The 16,789-nt window shown below is 45.6% G+C and overlaps 1 protein-coding gene across 2 annotated transcripts in view; it reads left to right on the top strand.

The window, feature by feature from the left end:
* The window catches only part of ST3GAL1 (ST3 beta-galactoside alpha-2,3-sialyltransferase 1), a 78,174-nt gene that overhangs the window by 38,020 nt on the left and 23,365 nt on the right, over positions 1–16,789 (top strand). For both annotated transcript variants that reach the window (XM_009088263.4, XM_050970885.1), the window contains exon 2: positions 14,360–15,156. In XM_009088263.4, the coding sequence (XP_009086511.1) occupies positions 14,845–15,156 (312 nt within the window). In that variant the 5' untranslated portion in view covers positions 14,360–14,844. The remainder of the gene's footprint in view (positions 1–14,359; positions 15,157–16,789) is intronic.

Below are 16,789 nucleotides of genomic sequence, written 5' to 3'. Positions count from 1 at the left end.
CCCACCCCTTCCTGCTCCTGCTAATCCAGGCAAATCCTCTCTGGGTACCTTCTCCTGTTTCTTCCATTACCTTGAAGTAAAAAGGTGAGGATGAAGGAAAGGAAGGAAAGTTGTGGAAACACACTTTGGCCATTTTGGTGCATGAGAGCAAAATCAGCCTCCCTGGAGTGCAGCCTGGCCCCTGCTGTCTCTGTGGGCTCTGTGCAGGTGTCTGTGTGCACTCTGTGTGCACTCTGCCCGCTCCACCTGCTCCTTCCCCCACGACTGCCTGGACCATGGCATCCCAGGACTTTCCCTGGCCTTCCCAGCACACAGTCATGTCCTGTAAATAAGGCTGAGCTTATTTCCCAGGCTGCCTGTATCTAAAATCAGGGACATTTCCTTCTGGGTTCATTTAGTCAGGAGGAAAGGAGGCTGAGGGGAGACTTTGTCCAGCTCCCTGAAAGGAGGTGGTAACCTGGTGGGGGTCAGTCTCCTCACCCAAGGAACAAGAGACCGAATGGGAAGGAGCAGCCTCACACTGTGCCAGGGAATGTTTACAGGTGTGCTTGGATTGGATATTAAGAAAAATTTCTTCACTGCAAAGGCTGTTGAGCATGGGAAAAGGCTGCCCAGAGAAGGAAATCACCATCCCTGAAAATATTCAAACAACATATGGGTGTGGCACCTGGGGACATGGTTTAGTGATGACTTGTTGGTGCTGGGTTAACTGTTGGACTCAGTGATCTCAGAGGTCTTTTCCAACCTGAGTGATTCTGGGGTTCTTGCCCCCTGCACTGCTGTGGATGAAGCTTCAGCTCATAGACTCTGCAGGGTATGATGCTCTGAGGTGATCCCAAAGAGTTTGGTTTTTATTCAGGACTGAGAGGATGGCAGCTCAGTGTTTCATCTGCAGGCTGGGCTTCTTTCAGTTTCTGCTTTCAGTCCTTTGAGACTGTTCAATAACAGTTTGGGGAAACACATTTTATGCTGCTATTTTATGATCTGGTAGTGATAACAAATCACGTAAGGGAGGCAAGAGAACTTCCTGTACTGGTTGTTTGTGGAGAAGGAGTTAAAAAGTCCTCTATTAGTTATGTGTGACTGGTTGGTACTGCTTTGCATGGGAGGAAACCTCTCAGCACCTCACCCAGCTGAGCCTCCCACGAGTCTATGAACAAATGTCCAGGATGAAAGCCAAACTGTCTCAGTTTCGGGTGTCAGCCAGGAGCTGCACCTCTCCAGGGGGCTCTGGGGGGTGAGCAGTCTTGTCCTTGGCTGCAGTTCTGGCTGGTAGCTCTGTGAACAGAAATGACTGCAGATATTTGTAAAACTCAGGAAAGATCACTTTGTCTCCATGTGCTGGGTGCAGTCACTGTGAGCTCACTGCCCTGTGTCTCTGCACTCTGCTCTCTGAGGAGATGAGAGATGCACCAGATCTGCCACGCTCATCAGCCAGGGCAGGGGCAGTGAAATTCAGGAGCAAGAAATACAGGAGGCTGCAAAATGAGAACAGTTTCCATCAGCTGCAAGTTTGGGAACATCCTGGCAGCAGTGATGCTGGGAACTGGAAACTTGGAAATTTCATCTTTCAAACCAAGATCTAGCAATCCACTGTGGGACAGCAACCCCTGGTATCCATCCTCTTCTCCTGAGGATGGAAACTCCCCAGCAACAGCAATTACCAAGTATGGATCATCCCCCTGTAGCTGAGTGTGACCACACTTCTGGGGCTGGGAAGTCACATCTCATTTTAGAGAAAATGAAAAACAATGGTCCCCTTCAGCTGATGCATCTCCTCCATAAGTCATAGGTCAGTTCTCCTCTGGGAATGCCTAAGTTCTGTTTGGAATGACTTCCCTTTGAATGCTGTCATTATTTTTCAGCATTCACTTTTTATTTTTGAGCAAGAAAGGTGTGGTATAAAAAGAGTAAAAACTCATATTACTCTGTTTAAAACCAAGCCAAACAGAACAGCATATTTCCCAGAGTTTCTTGGTATACATTTCCTTGCAAATCTTAGAGAGATTTTAATTAAAAGTTTCTTTTCCCTTTCCTTAATAAAGGCAAAATACAAATAAAAATCTTGTAGCTGCCACTTTTAAAGCAAGCTTTTGGACTCAAATTGGTAGCTCATTTAAGAGAAAACCCAAAACCCCAGGGCTCTACTGCCTGTGGTCACTGGAGACTGTTATTTTTTAACAGTGTGCCCATTAAAACTTTCCAGGAGCTTTATTTGTAGAGCAAGGGGTGACATTTTCATGAACTCCATTTTTAAAGTTACCATGAAATTTTTCATTGGAGTGAGAGCAGGATCCCACATTCATTGCAATAGTCACATGCACAAAACCTTGCACTCCCAAAGGAAAGCTTCCCTGTCCCACTGAAAATGGAGGGATGGTTTAGGTGGGGAAGGGATATTGCAGTGAGTGTGGGATCCTGTTCCCAGTGTTTGAGTGGGAGATGTGATCTTGAACCCAAGGACAGAATTTAGCTTTTGATGTTGCCCTGCTGTAGGTTTTGTGCTGACAAAGGGCTCTTACATTTATGGTCACTTCAGGACAGTGACACTGAGGCTAAAGCTGAGGTTTCTGACCAGCCCATGTAGGACTGGTGTTTGTCTTCTGTTGATGCACAAGAAGTTGTTCTTGGTTTTTTAATGTGTCACTAACTGGAAAGTATTACTGGGGAAAAGTCAGCAGCTGGGGCTTCCCCATCCTGAAGGAAAGGAAGGAAACTCCTCAATAAACAGGAGCCCAAAGGACAGCGATCTCCTCTCTGCCACTCTGTCATAGGTAAAAGGGTAAATTCAGGCTGATGTTTCCACAGCATCTGGCCTGCTACAGCTTGATTTCTAGGTAGAGTGCTGGCAGCACTGCAGAGAGCAAGAACAAAGCAATATTGAATTGGTCACCATTTTCTTGTGTTAAAATTTCTCCTTTTACAAAATCAATGATACCATTTTGGAATTGTAAAATTAAGTTCTAATTTAATTGAAGCTTCCTCTGCTACTTATTTCTGTATGGCTAAGTGATACTTTGAATTTCTCTTTGAATGAGGATGCCCTTAAATATTCAACGCTGCTGGTTGCCTTAGCAGACTCCTTGTTTATGTTTTAGCCATCCAAATAAGACAAGTGGAAAAGATGCCATAGTTGTGTGCATGTCTGTGTGTGTTTCTCCAGCATTCAATTATCAGCATCCAAAACCTCAGTATTACCATTTTTAATGCAGTTCAGGATGCCCAGCTGAGTGCTGTATGTGCAGCTCTGATGTATGCAAATCCATTTTGCATGCAGCTCCTGACATATTTTCATATTCAGGATTATGGGAAGCTTTTTGTGTGCCACTTTGATGTATGCTAATCTTTGTTTCTCTAAAAACACTTTTAAAAAGTCCAGACAAATAGACACTCCTTCTTCTTCACTGAAGCTCTGTGTTTTTTCTGTACCCAGGCTCTCACATGGTTCAGAGCAAAGCTTCCACCAGTGGTGTGCTGAAGGGCCATATGCATGTGCCCTGCTCTGAGCAGCTGCTTGTATCCATCAGGGATCAGAGACAGCCTGAGATCTAGCAGTCCTCTGGATGAAAGGCAGCCTGAATCATTCATTTCTTTCTTGACTGTCACCTCTGTTGTAGATGCAGTGCAAAGCTGGAATGGGAACCTCACACACAGAGGCTGGGTGATGCCTGGGCTGGTGGGAAGTGCAGCTGGATCCAAATAGGTCAAGTACACCTATTAGGGACATAAATGATCAGTCAATTAAAGTGGTTGCCTAATGGCTTTGTAACTCTGCCTTGTAACACAGGATATGAGTTACCAAATGTGTTACTTATATCTCTAATATATTTTATTGTATTATTTATGGACTTCTTGTAAACTTTCTGTGGCTACCAGACTTATCATAGTGTGCACAGCAATACAAAAAAGTCTTGAAAGTATTATTTTGTTCTTGCAAGGTTTGCAGTGGGTGCCAGGTCCAGACTGTGCACAGATGCTAAAACACCTCTGAATTTAATTGTGGGTAGTTTGACACCTTTGTAGCACCATAAAGACTAAATGTAAATCCCAGGTTAATGAATGAGAAAATCCCTGTGGTGTCATTAAATCTTCCCCAGAGGGAGCTCAGTGTGCGCCATGAATAAATGTTTAATGCAGTGCTGTGTCAGATGGAGCCATCCATCGGAGAGAAACTCTTGGTCTAACGAGGATCCATCAGCTGAGCCCCACTCAACAGCCCCACAGTGCCAGCAGCTGCTGGGTATTGCTTCAGGGCAGGAATCCCAGCAAGGAGAGTCAGAGGTGCTCACATGGGCACAGAAACATTTCTCCCAGATTTTCCCAGAGTTTTGGGATTATTGACAATATCATCAATATTATCATCATTACCAACTAATCTTCCTTGGCATTCAGAATTGCAATGCCATGACATCCCCTGCAGTGCATTAATCACTTTCTTAATATCAGGAATTAATGTTTCTTACAACACATTTTCTGAAGCCACAAACAACTGTATTTATAGCCACATACATTTCCCTACACCTTTAACCAAGGAAAAGGTTGGTGAATATTTTTGAGCTGGTTCCTCAGAGATGGTGCAGCAAAACACCTGTGGTGTTGGGTTCTATTTTGTACTGGGATTGCATGGCCAGGTTTGGGTAGTGGGATTGGGGTTGGGGCTGCAGGGTTGGCTACTGTGAGAAGCTGCCAGAAGCTGCCCCCATGTCCACCATGGGCAGCTGGCACCCAGACAGGGTCAACCCACTACACACCTCTAGTTCAGAGCATTCAGCAGTCTGAAATAATCCTATATCCTCACCTGTAATCCGATAAAATTAGAACAAATGCAGCTTCAGGATTCACTTTTCAGTAGTTTTAGTTTGCATCTCTTTGTACTACTGCTGCAATTGTTAATTAGTCACTGTGTACTTGAATTACATGGAAGTAGTTTTCTTACTGTCTTTGGTGAATTAGCAACACTTTAAAAACAATCCATAGTCATCCCAACATTAAGCTAAAAGTAAAAAGAAGAGGTGATTTTATTTTCCTGTCTCAGACAAGGAGTAAAAGGAGTCCTTTGTATTTGGACAGTGATGGAGGTAGTGTTTTTGTTTTATTTTGAATTTCAAAATGTGTTGCTTTCCTTTAATTACCAAAAGTAATTAAAGGAAATTTTCCAGAAAAAAACTTTTGCATAATGAAAAGTAGATTTCTTCATTTAAAATGTCAAAGATCCTTCTTTTTGAAAATTTCTTAATACAGCAAATCAAGATGAAAAATAGATTTAATTTTGACAAACTGATTTGAAACAAGACAAAAATAAATATAAATTGTGCTTGAGAAACTCCTTACCAGCTCTAATTCTAGACTTGTCATATCATGAACCACTTGAAAATTCTTCTGGGTGCAAACACACATAGGTGTCCTGGAAATCCCTTTGCTAACTCTTCTTTTCCAAGCAAAGAGTAGCAGAACTTTGATCACAGCCTACAAATCACGGAATGGCATGGGAAGGATGTGGAAGCACCTGGGCAGTCTGTCCACCATGGACTTTGCTATCAAAGTTTGTCAACAGGAATCAAACAGCAATTTTTATGTGTCCAGTTGTCTGCTTGGATGTTTTTAAAGAACTCTTTGAAGTAGAGCAATTCACAGACATAGAGTGAATAAATTTTAGTGAGTGAGTGAATTTTAGTTTAGGATTTTCACCACAGAGTTATTCTTTTCATTGTCCCACCTTTGGACTCTTGGCATGCAGCCCAAAAAAATCCCATCCCTACCCATGGTGAATATTGGCCCAACACAGAAAAGTTCTCATCCAGCAGATTAAACCTGTGTGTCTGTCCAGCATTGCAAACTACAGGATAAGGAAAAGAGTATTTTTAAAGAACCTATAACAATATATTTGCTATTTAAAACATCAATGTGTCTGTGGGGAAGGGGATTTGGAATTTATAAAAGAAAATGAAGTAGCCCCAGGGAAGCGGAGGTGCCATTTTGTGATTAATGGAGTGTGTGCAAAGTGGTAGGGCTCCTCCAAAATCACCTTCTAGCAAGACAGGTGCTGTGGAAGACATTCTGACCAGCAGCTTATTTTTCCACTGCTGTTTTTCAACACATCCCTGGTTGACCTGGCAGACTGCAACCTCTTGGCCATAAATGCCACTGTTCACAGCTTGGCTGGACAGTTCTGTCATTCCAGTGCTCCTGTTTTGTCCTGAAAATACTTGAACAGAAGATTGAGCCAGAGGAATGGACCATGAACAGGTCAGCAGTGGAGCTGCATGTTAGGTTTGAATTCATCAACAAATTCAGGCCTTTTCCCTGGCCTCTCCCAGTTTATCTCATGGTTGTTTCCTGGTGTGAGGATGAGGCTGAGTGCTCCCTTGGCACGATAATGACCTGCAAAACTTAAGACCAAGCTCCCACTGGCAAGCTGTGGTGCATTACCAGTGTGCTTTTCTTCACTGAACCTGGCATGATACCAAGCCTGGCTGCATTAACAAAAGGCCATTTTATAAACAGTGACTTACTCACATTATGGTTCCCAGTGGAAATAAATTGATCAGGAGTTTATCTCCATGGTCCCAGACATTCATGTGTTTCTGAGTGATAAGTGATACCCAGGTGAATGCCATCCTTGCAGAGCTGGTGCCACCAGGGGAGGGAGCTGGGCTCTCCCCACCCTTTCCCTTCACCACAAACCTTCCTTTCACCTCCTCTCTCAAGGCTGGAAGTCAGGTGCTGTGTGAAGAGATGGTGGTAGGGGACATGATGTTTATGAAGCAGGAGGAATTTACTGGGATCATAGAATGGATCATCAGCATTTTTATTCTTAAAGTCGCAGATGCACAGAATCATAGAATTGGAGTTTGGGTTGGAAAGGACCTTTAAAGATCATCTAGGCCAACAGGGTTCCTCTGCCAAGGGCAGGGACGTCTTCAATCAGATCAGTTTGTTCAGAGTCCCATCCAGCCTGGTCTCCAACACTTTCAGAGATGGGCACCCTTCTGCAAAACCTGTTCCAGTGTTCCACCACTCTCACTGTAAAAAATTATATATTGTATCTTGTATAAATCTTCTATCTTTTAGTTTAAAATCATTTTGCCTTATCTTATCACTACAGGCTCTACTAAAGAGTCTCTCCCTACCTTTCTTAAGCCCCCTTTAAGCACTGGGAAACTGCTCAGAGGTTTCCCCAGAGGTTTCTCTTTTCGAGGCTGAACAAGCCCAGATGTCTCAGCCTGTTCTTCATAGGAGAGGTCCTTCTCAGATCTGCTCTCAGTCTTTTCATCCTGTGTTGACACCTGGGGTTGCCCTTGTTGAACCTCATGAAGGAGATTTTGTAGCCAGATAATCTTCCATGGCATTTGCAGTCCCATTCAAAGCAAAATTTCCTACTTGGCCTGAAGTCATGAGTACACAGTGTAGCCCATGAGGACAGCACAATTAATCCTGGGTATTAGCAGTGTTTTCTCCAGCCTTTGCAGGAGTGAACTGTTGGAATGCAAGGGAGGAGGATGTGGTGAAGAAATGTCTTCACCATGGTGGGAGGTGGCAGGGATGGCAGCTCTCCACACCCAAGGATAAGAGCAGACTCACGACCTTTTCCAAGCCAGATCCTCCAGCTCCTTCTTCAAACACTGCGAGGGAGGTTTCATTTCCAGACCACTCAGCAACAAGCCTGATAAAGTCTGCCAAGATAAATATTTATTTTGAGGCAGCAGAACGAAAATTCCCCACCCAAGTTCCTGTTGATCCCATACATATCTAGCACAAAAAGGTTCTTGCTTACCTGATCTCACAGACCTGTTATGCCTGTAGGCAGGGTGGGCTGTGTCAGAGCACCAGGGAGATTCCCTTTTGACCTGGCCAGCCCCAGCCTGCTGCCAAACTGCTCACTGATAAGGCACAAGTGGGTAATGATTTTTTTTCAGATCACTGGCACCTAAAATGCTGTTCAGGTTACGCTCCATAAACCATCTCCAGTTTTCCTTCTATTCACTGTGATGGATGAAACTCTGCCCAATAGCTGGCTTCACATTCAAGAAGCACAGGGGAGCTGCTGCATTCAAATTTTTCTGAAGCTACTTTTTCTCATGGCTTAAATGCTCCTGAATGCTTTTGTTTTCCAGGCAGTGTTGATGTGATTAGTTTGAGTTGCTCGGAGTGGACATTTTAATAAATCTGAGAGCAATATACCAACTACCTTGCCTGATTTCAGTGCTGCCATGCCATTTGACAGTGGCAATCAAACAGATTTATGCCTCTCAGCATGGTCAGTGATGGGGCAGAAGAGTTACAGATCATTTTCTCCCTGATTAAATGGCAGGTGAGACTTGGGTCTGCCTTTCTGTCTGTGGGCACACAGGACAGCAGCACACATGCCATCTCTGTGGGGATGTAATGATGGACAGGAGAAGAGAGACAGTGAGCTCTGGGAGACAAAACACAATCTGACTTTAATTAATCATAGAATGGTTTGTGTTGGGGGGAGTTTAGAGATCACCTGTTTTCAACCCCCCTCTGCTGTGGGCAGAGACACCTTCCACTAGACCAGGCTGCTCAGGACCCCAGTCAGACTGGCCTTGAACACTCCAGGGATGAGGAATTAAATGGAATCCGTAAAGTAAATAAGGGATGGATGGATGGATGGATGGATGGATGGATGGATGGATGGATGGATGGATGGATGGATGGATGGATGGATGGATGGATGGATGGATGGATGGATGGATGGATGGAAGAAGGGAAAGGGATGTTGCACGTTGTGCTTTTCCAAAATTGTGTCACGTGGTGGCTTTTGGTGCTGTATAAGGGCAGGGCTCACCTTTGCCTGCCATGGATAAGGCTGAAGTGGCAGAGGCTGTGCTGGGGCACAGGCAGCACCTCCTCATGTCTCCCTGGGGCCTTCAGTGCTTGGTGGGACTGACCTGCTGGAGCTGAAGGACATGGAGCAGAGGTCTGACAGGAGTCCCAGCATCATCTGGTTAAGATTCAGGCTCACTCCCTGTGCTCAGCTCTGCCTGCCAGGCTGTCCTGTAACTCACATTCTGTCTCACAGAGCAGGAGCTCAGAGGTCTCTGGTGAGGTGTCAGACCAATGAAATGTTCCTTTCTAAATGTCAGCCAGCTCTGGTCAGGGGAGGCAGGCAGTGATGAGCCTGGGCAGAGCAAACAAGCCTGTGGTTTGGAGTGAAACAGTTCCCTCCATTGTTTCTCTCCAGGCCTAGCACAGACCTGGGGTGTGAATTTATGTGTGTTTTTCCAGGGATGTGTTTTCTGTTGTTCTAGAATGAGATTTTTCATGGCTGCTCTGGGCCCTTGTGGGTTCAGTAGGGCAAGATTTAACCTCCCAGTCCAGGGCTTTGAGACCAAGGGTTGCTCAAGTAGTTGCTCACAAGAAGTGTGGACAGGAAAAAAGTCCCCAAATGACAGAAAGGATGCTCAGGGACATACTGTTGGTGGTGTCAAATTTATAACATCATAGCTGTCAGTGGCTTAGCACTGAAACTACTTAATCTCTGTAGGTTTTACAGGGCAGGAATCTGAGCTGTGTTTCTGAAAATGGGCACTTGCAGTTCTGCTGCTGAGGCCTTTCTAGCACAGCACATCCTCTTGAAGCCAAAATTGCAGCAAGTCTTGAACTTACTCCTTCAAGTGTAGAGTTTCCAGCTGTAAAATACTGTGGGATGTCCAAAGGTTGTGTGGTGGCCACCATCAGTCAAGAGAGAGCTGCAGCAGGTCACACTGTCCTTTCCCAGATTCCCACAGGGCAGGTGGATATGTGAGGTTTGAGTCTAAAGGATTTGGGGACCTTTGAGCAGTTCAAGCCCTGCATGGAACACTGGCAGTATCTCTGTGCTGGGATGCTGCTGTTCCCTGCTGCCTTTGTGCTCTTCTGCCTGACACACTGGGTCTGGAAAGTGCTGGCAACTTCAGACTAAAGAGTGCATGTCACACCAGGGTCTTAATGTGAGTTACAGACCACAAAAGCTGGATCCTGAACCACCAGCATCTAACATGGGCTGAAAAACTCCTCAACATGGTGCTGGTACAAAGCACTTCTTTGCCAGGAAAGTGGGCATCAAAAAAGGGCCAAACACCAATGTACTGGGACATTTACAGTGTGGGGGGTGAGAGGCAGTACTATGGTGATTTTTTCTCAATTATTTCATTATTACTTTCTTCATGAATTTTGTCTAAGGCCCACCCATTAAAAGAAAAACAAATTAACCATTACACAATGATTACTATTAACCATTAACCATTAATATTGTGTGGCTGACCACAGGGGTGTTGTGTAATGCCCAGATGCCCTTCCCCTGCACCCCATAAGCTGTTCCATGCCCAAGGCAGCAGCATATCTCAGTCCCAGGGGCAGAGTTGACTCACCTGGGTGAGTTTCATGCCTGAGGCTGAGGCTGTGCAGGGCCAGCCCTGGGAGGGATGCAGGCATGGTGCCCCTTCTTTGAGTTCTTGTGTCAGGTTCCCCCCTGCCCTTGTGCCCCAGGCTCTTTTGGGCTGGTGCAGTTGATGGCTCCTGGGATGGGCCTGGGAGCAGCTCCAGGGCGTTATTTAGGTTCCCCTTTTCTTTCTGTGCTCCTTTGTGGGTGTGCAGATGAGCTTTTGTCAAAGCACCTGACAAGTGCAGTGAGAATACATTGCATTTGTAGGTGGATTTGTAAAAAAAAAAATATTTCCTTAAGGTGTTAAGAATTGCTTTGCATTAGTCCATTGAAGGGATGGGTTTTTATCTTTGTTGATTACCAGATTGGCAGGGGGCCAGGAACATTCTTCAGATTGTGAGTTTACAGTGCAAATAAAGCCTGTCTTGGAGGAGGAAAAAAGAAAAAAGCTCTTCTTTCTCAAAGATGAGAAGACAATGAAGACAATCCCAGTTGATTGATCCTGGTATCTTTTACAATGCTAAATGTAGACAGAAGATTAAGCTCGACTCTGGACTCTGGCAACCATTTAATGGCCCTGGAACCACTTCTACACTCGGAACAGAGTCTGGAGGAACCTTTTGGAAGAGACAGAGAAAGAGGAACCTTGTCTCAGTCTCTTTTTCTGAATCTGCCTCTCTGCTCTCCCTGGGACGTGACCCTTTGCATTTTCCCTGCACTGCCCATCACGGGGTATTATCAGCATAAATAAACCGCCCTGGGGTGCACAGAGGTGCCTTACATGGGGACAGTGACATGGTTAAAAGAGGAGGGAGTGGGAAGGTAGCAGGGAAAATCCAGCCCAGAAATAAGACCTTAAGCACTCAATCACTTAAGGTAGCTTACCCTGCTGCTTGCCTGGGCTGAGCTGGGATCTCTGAGCACAGGCACAGCTGCAGGCAGGCACTGTGGAGCCCTGCTTATCTCTCAGGGGACTGCAGCTGGGAGAGGGCTGGGCACTAAATCTCCCTACCTTAAGTCCCCAGAAATTGTTTCTGGGTCTGAGGCCAAAATATCCTGTTCACTGATGTGCTAATGCCGAGGTCATGCCGGGGATGGTGATAAGGACTGTGGCTGGTATCATGCTACTTGTGATGGCTTAATTTAACTATCACAAGTAGTGTCCAGAAGTGAAACATTCCCAGCAGCTGGGGTTGGCATCCCTGCATGGTTTCCCACACCAGTCCCTGACCTTGCACTTCCACTGCCTTGGTGAATCCTGTGGAAACACTTTTGCAAAGATTTATGCATCTCATGTGAGCAGAGGGAGGGAGACAGACACAGGGATAGGCTGAGATGTGGTACAAGATATTGTGAAGAATAAAAATAATGATATCTGGGTTGGACCTTCCACATGTTTTAAGAAAAAAAAAATAATTAGAAAGCTCCAAGTCACACTGAACTAAAAAAAAAAAAGGTTTTACATTCATTTCAGTCGCCCTTTTCCTCAGGCCCTAAATCAAATATATAGTCTCTGGAGCCTTTCTGTCAGCATATATATATATGTGTGTGTGTGTGTGTGTGTGTGTATATATATACATATATATTTCTATCATAAGTATCCATAGGAAGCATGAACATTCAGAGGAAACTGTAAGTAGTAAGAATTAAAATAGAGTTTTCAGTGCTTATAACCACAAGGAAAAAGGGCCTTAGGAACTCTGGCTTCTTACCTTCCCATTATATGCTAAAAAAGACAGGATGATTAAGAATTTGAAGACATTGTAGCCCACTGTGTAAACACTGGTTTGGGTTTGGATTTGGGTTTCTTCCTCCTGGTGTTATAAATATAAATTTAACCTTAGCTGAGTTACAATAAATAAATAAATAAATCTGGTGAAATGGGTGCTTGTTTTGGAGGCCAGAACTGTTTTATCAACTCTACTCCATTTTATAGGCTTTTCCAGGAAAGGCTGGATAATCCCTCTCCCTTCTCCTCCTGAAAACACCCGAGCAGGGCAGGAGCTGTTTGCAAATACCCCTTGGTCCAGCGCTGACAGCACTGGGGGTTTGACCTGCCAGCATCACAGCTCTTGAATTACCCACTCCATAAATGGAAAATCAATTTGCCTCTGGGTTTGGGCATGTTTTCGGGGTTGTTAGAGGCTCTGTTTTTGTTTAGACTCACAACTACAGACAGGAAAGCAAATGTGTTTGTGGCTGTTCTGCAGCTCAGAGAGGAGCTGGCGTGGGTGGGGCTGGGCACTGGGGCTGTTCTCGGAGCTCCCTCACTCTCCAAGGCACAGTGGCAGCATCCCCATCGTGTCTCTAAGGCTGGGATTCCTGCATTTTACTCAGGAATGCTTCAGAAGATTTCTGGTTGGTGTAAAAACTTCCCTCCACAACATTAAAGTGAATGCAGGATGGCTCCCTGATGTACTGGTGCAAGAGCCCAAGCAGATGGGGTTAATGCAGCTCTTTGTTATCCTGCCTGGCCCCCTTGTCAGCCCTTGAGCTCCTATAAATGCTTGTGGAGGGGCCAGACTTAAAATAAATCTCGAGGCATTTGGCAAGCAGCAGCTAATTGAAGGGCATGTGCTGCCCATGGTGTGCTGGGGAGGAGAATCCTGGGGCAAAGGCTGAAAAGCGAGGTCTGAGGTTCCTGTTTTCAGTGTGGGACTCTGTAAATATTTACAGAGCACCTCTATAATCCAAGCTGTTTCCAAGGTGGTGGAGAAGTGGTTTGGCCTGGGGCAGCTCCTGGCAGATGCCCAGGAGAGGAGGCAGCTGGAAAGCTGGGGATGCTGCAGCTGCACTTCCCTCCTGCCTGGATAAACAGCACCTGTGGGTGAGGCAGGGAGGGGGGTCCCGCCTCAATGCCATGCACAGAAATGGGTTCAAATAGTGAGGTTTGGTGGGGACAGTTGCAGTTCTGCTGGCTCTTTGCTGGGGTGAAGGCTGCAGCTGAGCAGTGAACGAGACTGCTCTCCCTGGGCTTTCATCTGATCATAACTTGCACATATTCTCACATGCTTGCTTCTCTGATTTTTTTTCCTACCTTAAAAAAAAAAAACCAAACAAAAAAAACCCAACAAAACAAAGAGTGTTATTTAAGCAATGGCACTTTGGGGACTTTTTGTAAACATCTGAACTTTTATAAACAATGTGATTTTTTTTTTTTTTCCCACAAAACAATGTCTGTCCCACAATGGCATTCCCACAAAACACTGTGGGATGAAGGGGTTCATGTTATGACTTTTAAAAACTTGTTTAAATCACTGCTGCCAGACAGGGAATGCCAGGAAGGGAAGGGAGAGCAGCTCTGGGTCCCTCTGTACCTCCAAAGCAGCTTGGTGCCTCTCTGCCTCGGCTGGAATCAAGCTGATATTACCTAACTTTCCTTGACAAAAAAAGAGGAATTTTCCACGTGAAACAAAGGCCATTTATACTTTGATTTCCCCTGTTTGTCCCAGGACATAGGAGCTATTTTTTTTCTTGGCTTTCTCTAATCTCAAATCTAATCCCAATCCTTAAGGAATTAAGCTGGCTGAAAGACAAAATAACTGATTCAACTCGCTCCCCATCCTGCTCCCCCCTCCTTTGCCGGATGCTTGCTCTTCAGCTGCTCTGAGTTTTGAATACTTTGCTGCCTATCTTGTGGCTGTCAAGGTCAGCCTAAAGGAAGGAGGTGACTCATTGTCATTCAAATAGCTACAAACTGTAATACAAATAAGGCCAGAGGAGAGCCAGGAGGCTGATTCAATACAAAGAGACTGTCCACAGGTCTATGCTCTGCTCTTTCCAAAATTTCACCCTCACACTCCTCAGTGTGCAAATACCAGAGCAGAGCTTGAAACCAGGGCTGCTGTTTTGAGGACTCTGACCTGATCAGAAAACAGGGACAGAAAAGCAGAGAAATTAGTTTAAAAGAAATGAAGAAAAAAAAAATCTGACCATTATTATTCTTTCTTTTTTTTGCCTGTGTGTCCCTAGGTTGCAAACTTCTCTCCATGGCTTGAATGGACATTGGAGCATGTCTGTCTGATGGAATGTACAACCCCAGATGATCCAATCCTTCAAGAACTAAATTCCAAGAAAAAGAATACAATCCTTTCTACACTTGCTTGTTTTAATGGATGGCTTGCTCTCACACACAGAACCTGAGTTTTAATTTCTGTATGCAGAAAGACAAGGGTCTGCCTTCAGTAAACCCTCACCAGGAGGGGTTAGCAACAGGACACAGAGAGGTGGAAGGAACTTGGAAGCACTGTGAGAAGGTGAAAGGAAATACCCAGCTTGTCCTATTTTAAGCCCATCTGGGGAAGATGAAGCTTCTCCCTTATGGCTGGAAGTAGTGGAGTCAGTCAGTTCAGCCTGGGGCTGGGGTGGTGACTGGCAGGTCCCTGCTGCAGCCTTTCCTTTTTGCCTGACTCTGTGCTGCTCTGGGCCAGCGTGGGGCCGCAACCCCCGGGGCAAAGATGGTTGTGGTGAGGAGGAGGAATGTGAAAGTGTTCACCTTCGCCTTCCTGCTGATCACAGTCACCTCCTTCCTGCTGAACTACACTCACCAGGTGACCTCCACCACCTGGGACCCCCGGCACCTGGTGGTGCAGTTCTCAGAGCACGTCCAGAAGCTCTTCAAGTACCCCAGGAGACCCTGCAGCTGTCACTCGTGCATTTCGGAGCTGGGACGTTCCCTCTGGTTCGACCAGAGGTTTAACTCAACTATGCAACCTTTCCTGACCTCACAGAATGCCTTGATCCCAGAAGACAGCTACAGGTGGTGGCTGGTAAGTGGGGGGTGTGGATAGAGCCCAGGCTTTGGGGGGTGGTGGTGGTGTCAGGCTTCCAGAGGTGCCAGGCACATGGAAGGAGATGTTTTCTGCCCAAAGCATTTGCTGTCTCAGCTGACAAGGCAGAGGGGGAAGGAAGTGGGTGTTTGTGCTGCTGTCTAGCCTAGAGGGGCTTGGAGTGCACATTCACTTGCTCCCAGCTAGAGAAGTCCCTGACAGAGTTAGGTGGTAAATCCAGAACTTGCAGATGTCAATACTGTCATTTTTCTCCCTTCTCTTCCAAAGAACAGGCTTTGTAACCCTCTGTTTCTGCTTCAGATGGGCTTTTTGCCATTCATCATGGTGGATAATCAAACTAATTGTGGTGTGTGATTCCCCCAGGGGCTCTCCCTACCATAAGATATGTAAATAATTAGCAGGATTAAATGGGAAATTATTTATTCCATGTGTATGAGAACATTCTCTGTGGTGGCTGATGGTGTAAAACAGATCCAGAAAGTTCATGGATGTCTGTGGGTGACTGGGAAGGAGCAGCCCCAGGTGTATCCTTGAGCAGGGTGGTCCAGCTACCCCTTGAAGCCTGATCCAAGCATCATGAAAGCAAGGAGATGCTTTGTTCTTAAAGCACAGAAGGGAAAAAGACATATCCTGTTGTTTTGCTTAACAAAAGCCCCTTTTATGTGCTCTAGAAGCAAGACATCAGCTGTTTGATTTACTCCTGGCTGTGCTGCTGAGGTGCTAAAGTGCAGGTTCTGCTGCAACAACCCCAGTGAAATCGCAGTTTCTTTGCACTTGTTTCCCCCCTCTTCTGGAAAAATAGTGCCCTGTGCCTTTCTTTGAACCCACAGCAGCCTGCAACTTGGTGTCTGCTGCAAGCACAACCCTTGTTGTGGGATTCTGGACTTTCAGGCCTTCCCTGGCATCCTGAGGGGGCCTCTCCAGCAGGCACCCACTATTGCAGCAGGGACATTTGGGTTTTGGAGGGCATGTCAGGTGCTGTGGGAATGAGGCTGTATCAGATTTATCACTTCTCACTCCACTGGCTGCTGCATTTGGTACTGAAAAAGAAATGCCACTGAACTCTGCCATCTTTAGTTGTTGTGTAAATGATATAATTGCTTTATGATGAGGCCCTCCTCTTTGCAATGAGTCTCAAGTACTCACCTGCCCTTGGCCATGACTTTGATTTCCCATGGATTGTGGTTTTTCTTGCAGCTTCCAGACACTTTTTCTTCTGGTCCCCATGTTTACTGTCTGGGCTTTGCTGGAGCCTTGAGCAGGGAAGATGGCAAGTTCAGGTCCTTGCCCTTGCCCTGGCCTGAGGTTTCACCAGGGAGCTGGGCTGATCTGACAGCTGGCAGTTTTCAGAGGAGTGGACATAGCCCAGACTGAGCTCAGTAATGAGAGGATGAGGTTACTCCTGGACACCATGAGCAAAGCCACTCTGCATTCTGCACTCAGAACTCACTGACTTAAGCATGAGGTTTGAATGCATTCTCTCTTAGGAAAAAAAAATTAAAAATAAAAACCTTGGGACTCAGTACAGAAGTCTGAATATGTAATGCTCCTTCTTGTAGTGAAACAGGGAAAAAAAAAAAGCAGTGCTTCCTCAGCTTACAGAATCAGTTGG

This window comes from Serinus canaria, chromosome 2 (assembly GCF_022539315.1).
Source record: "Serinus canaria isolate serCan28SL12 chromosome 2, serCan2020, whole genome shotgun sequence".
NCBI classification, from domain to species: domain Eukaryota; kingdom Metazoa; phylum Chordata; class Aves; order Passeriformes; family Fringillidae; genus Serinus; species Serinus canaria.
Note: the sequence above shows the minus strand (reverse complement) of the source record. Positions and strands in the feature narration are given on the sequence as shown.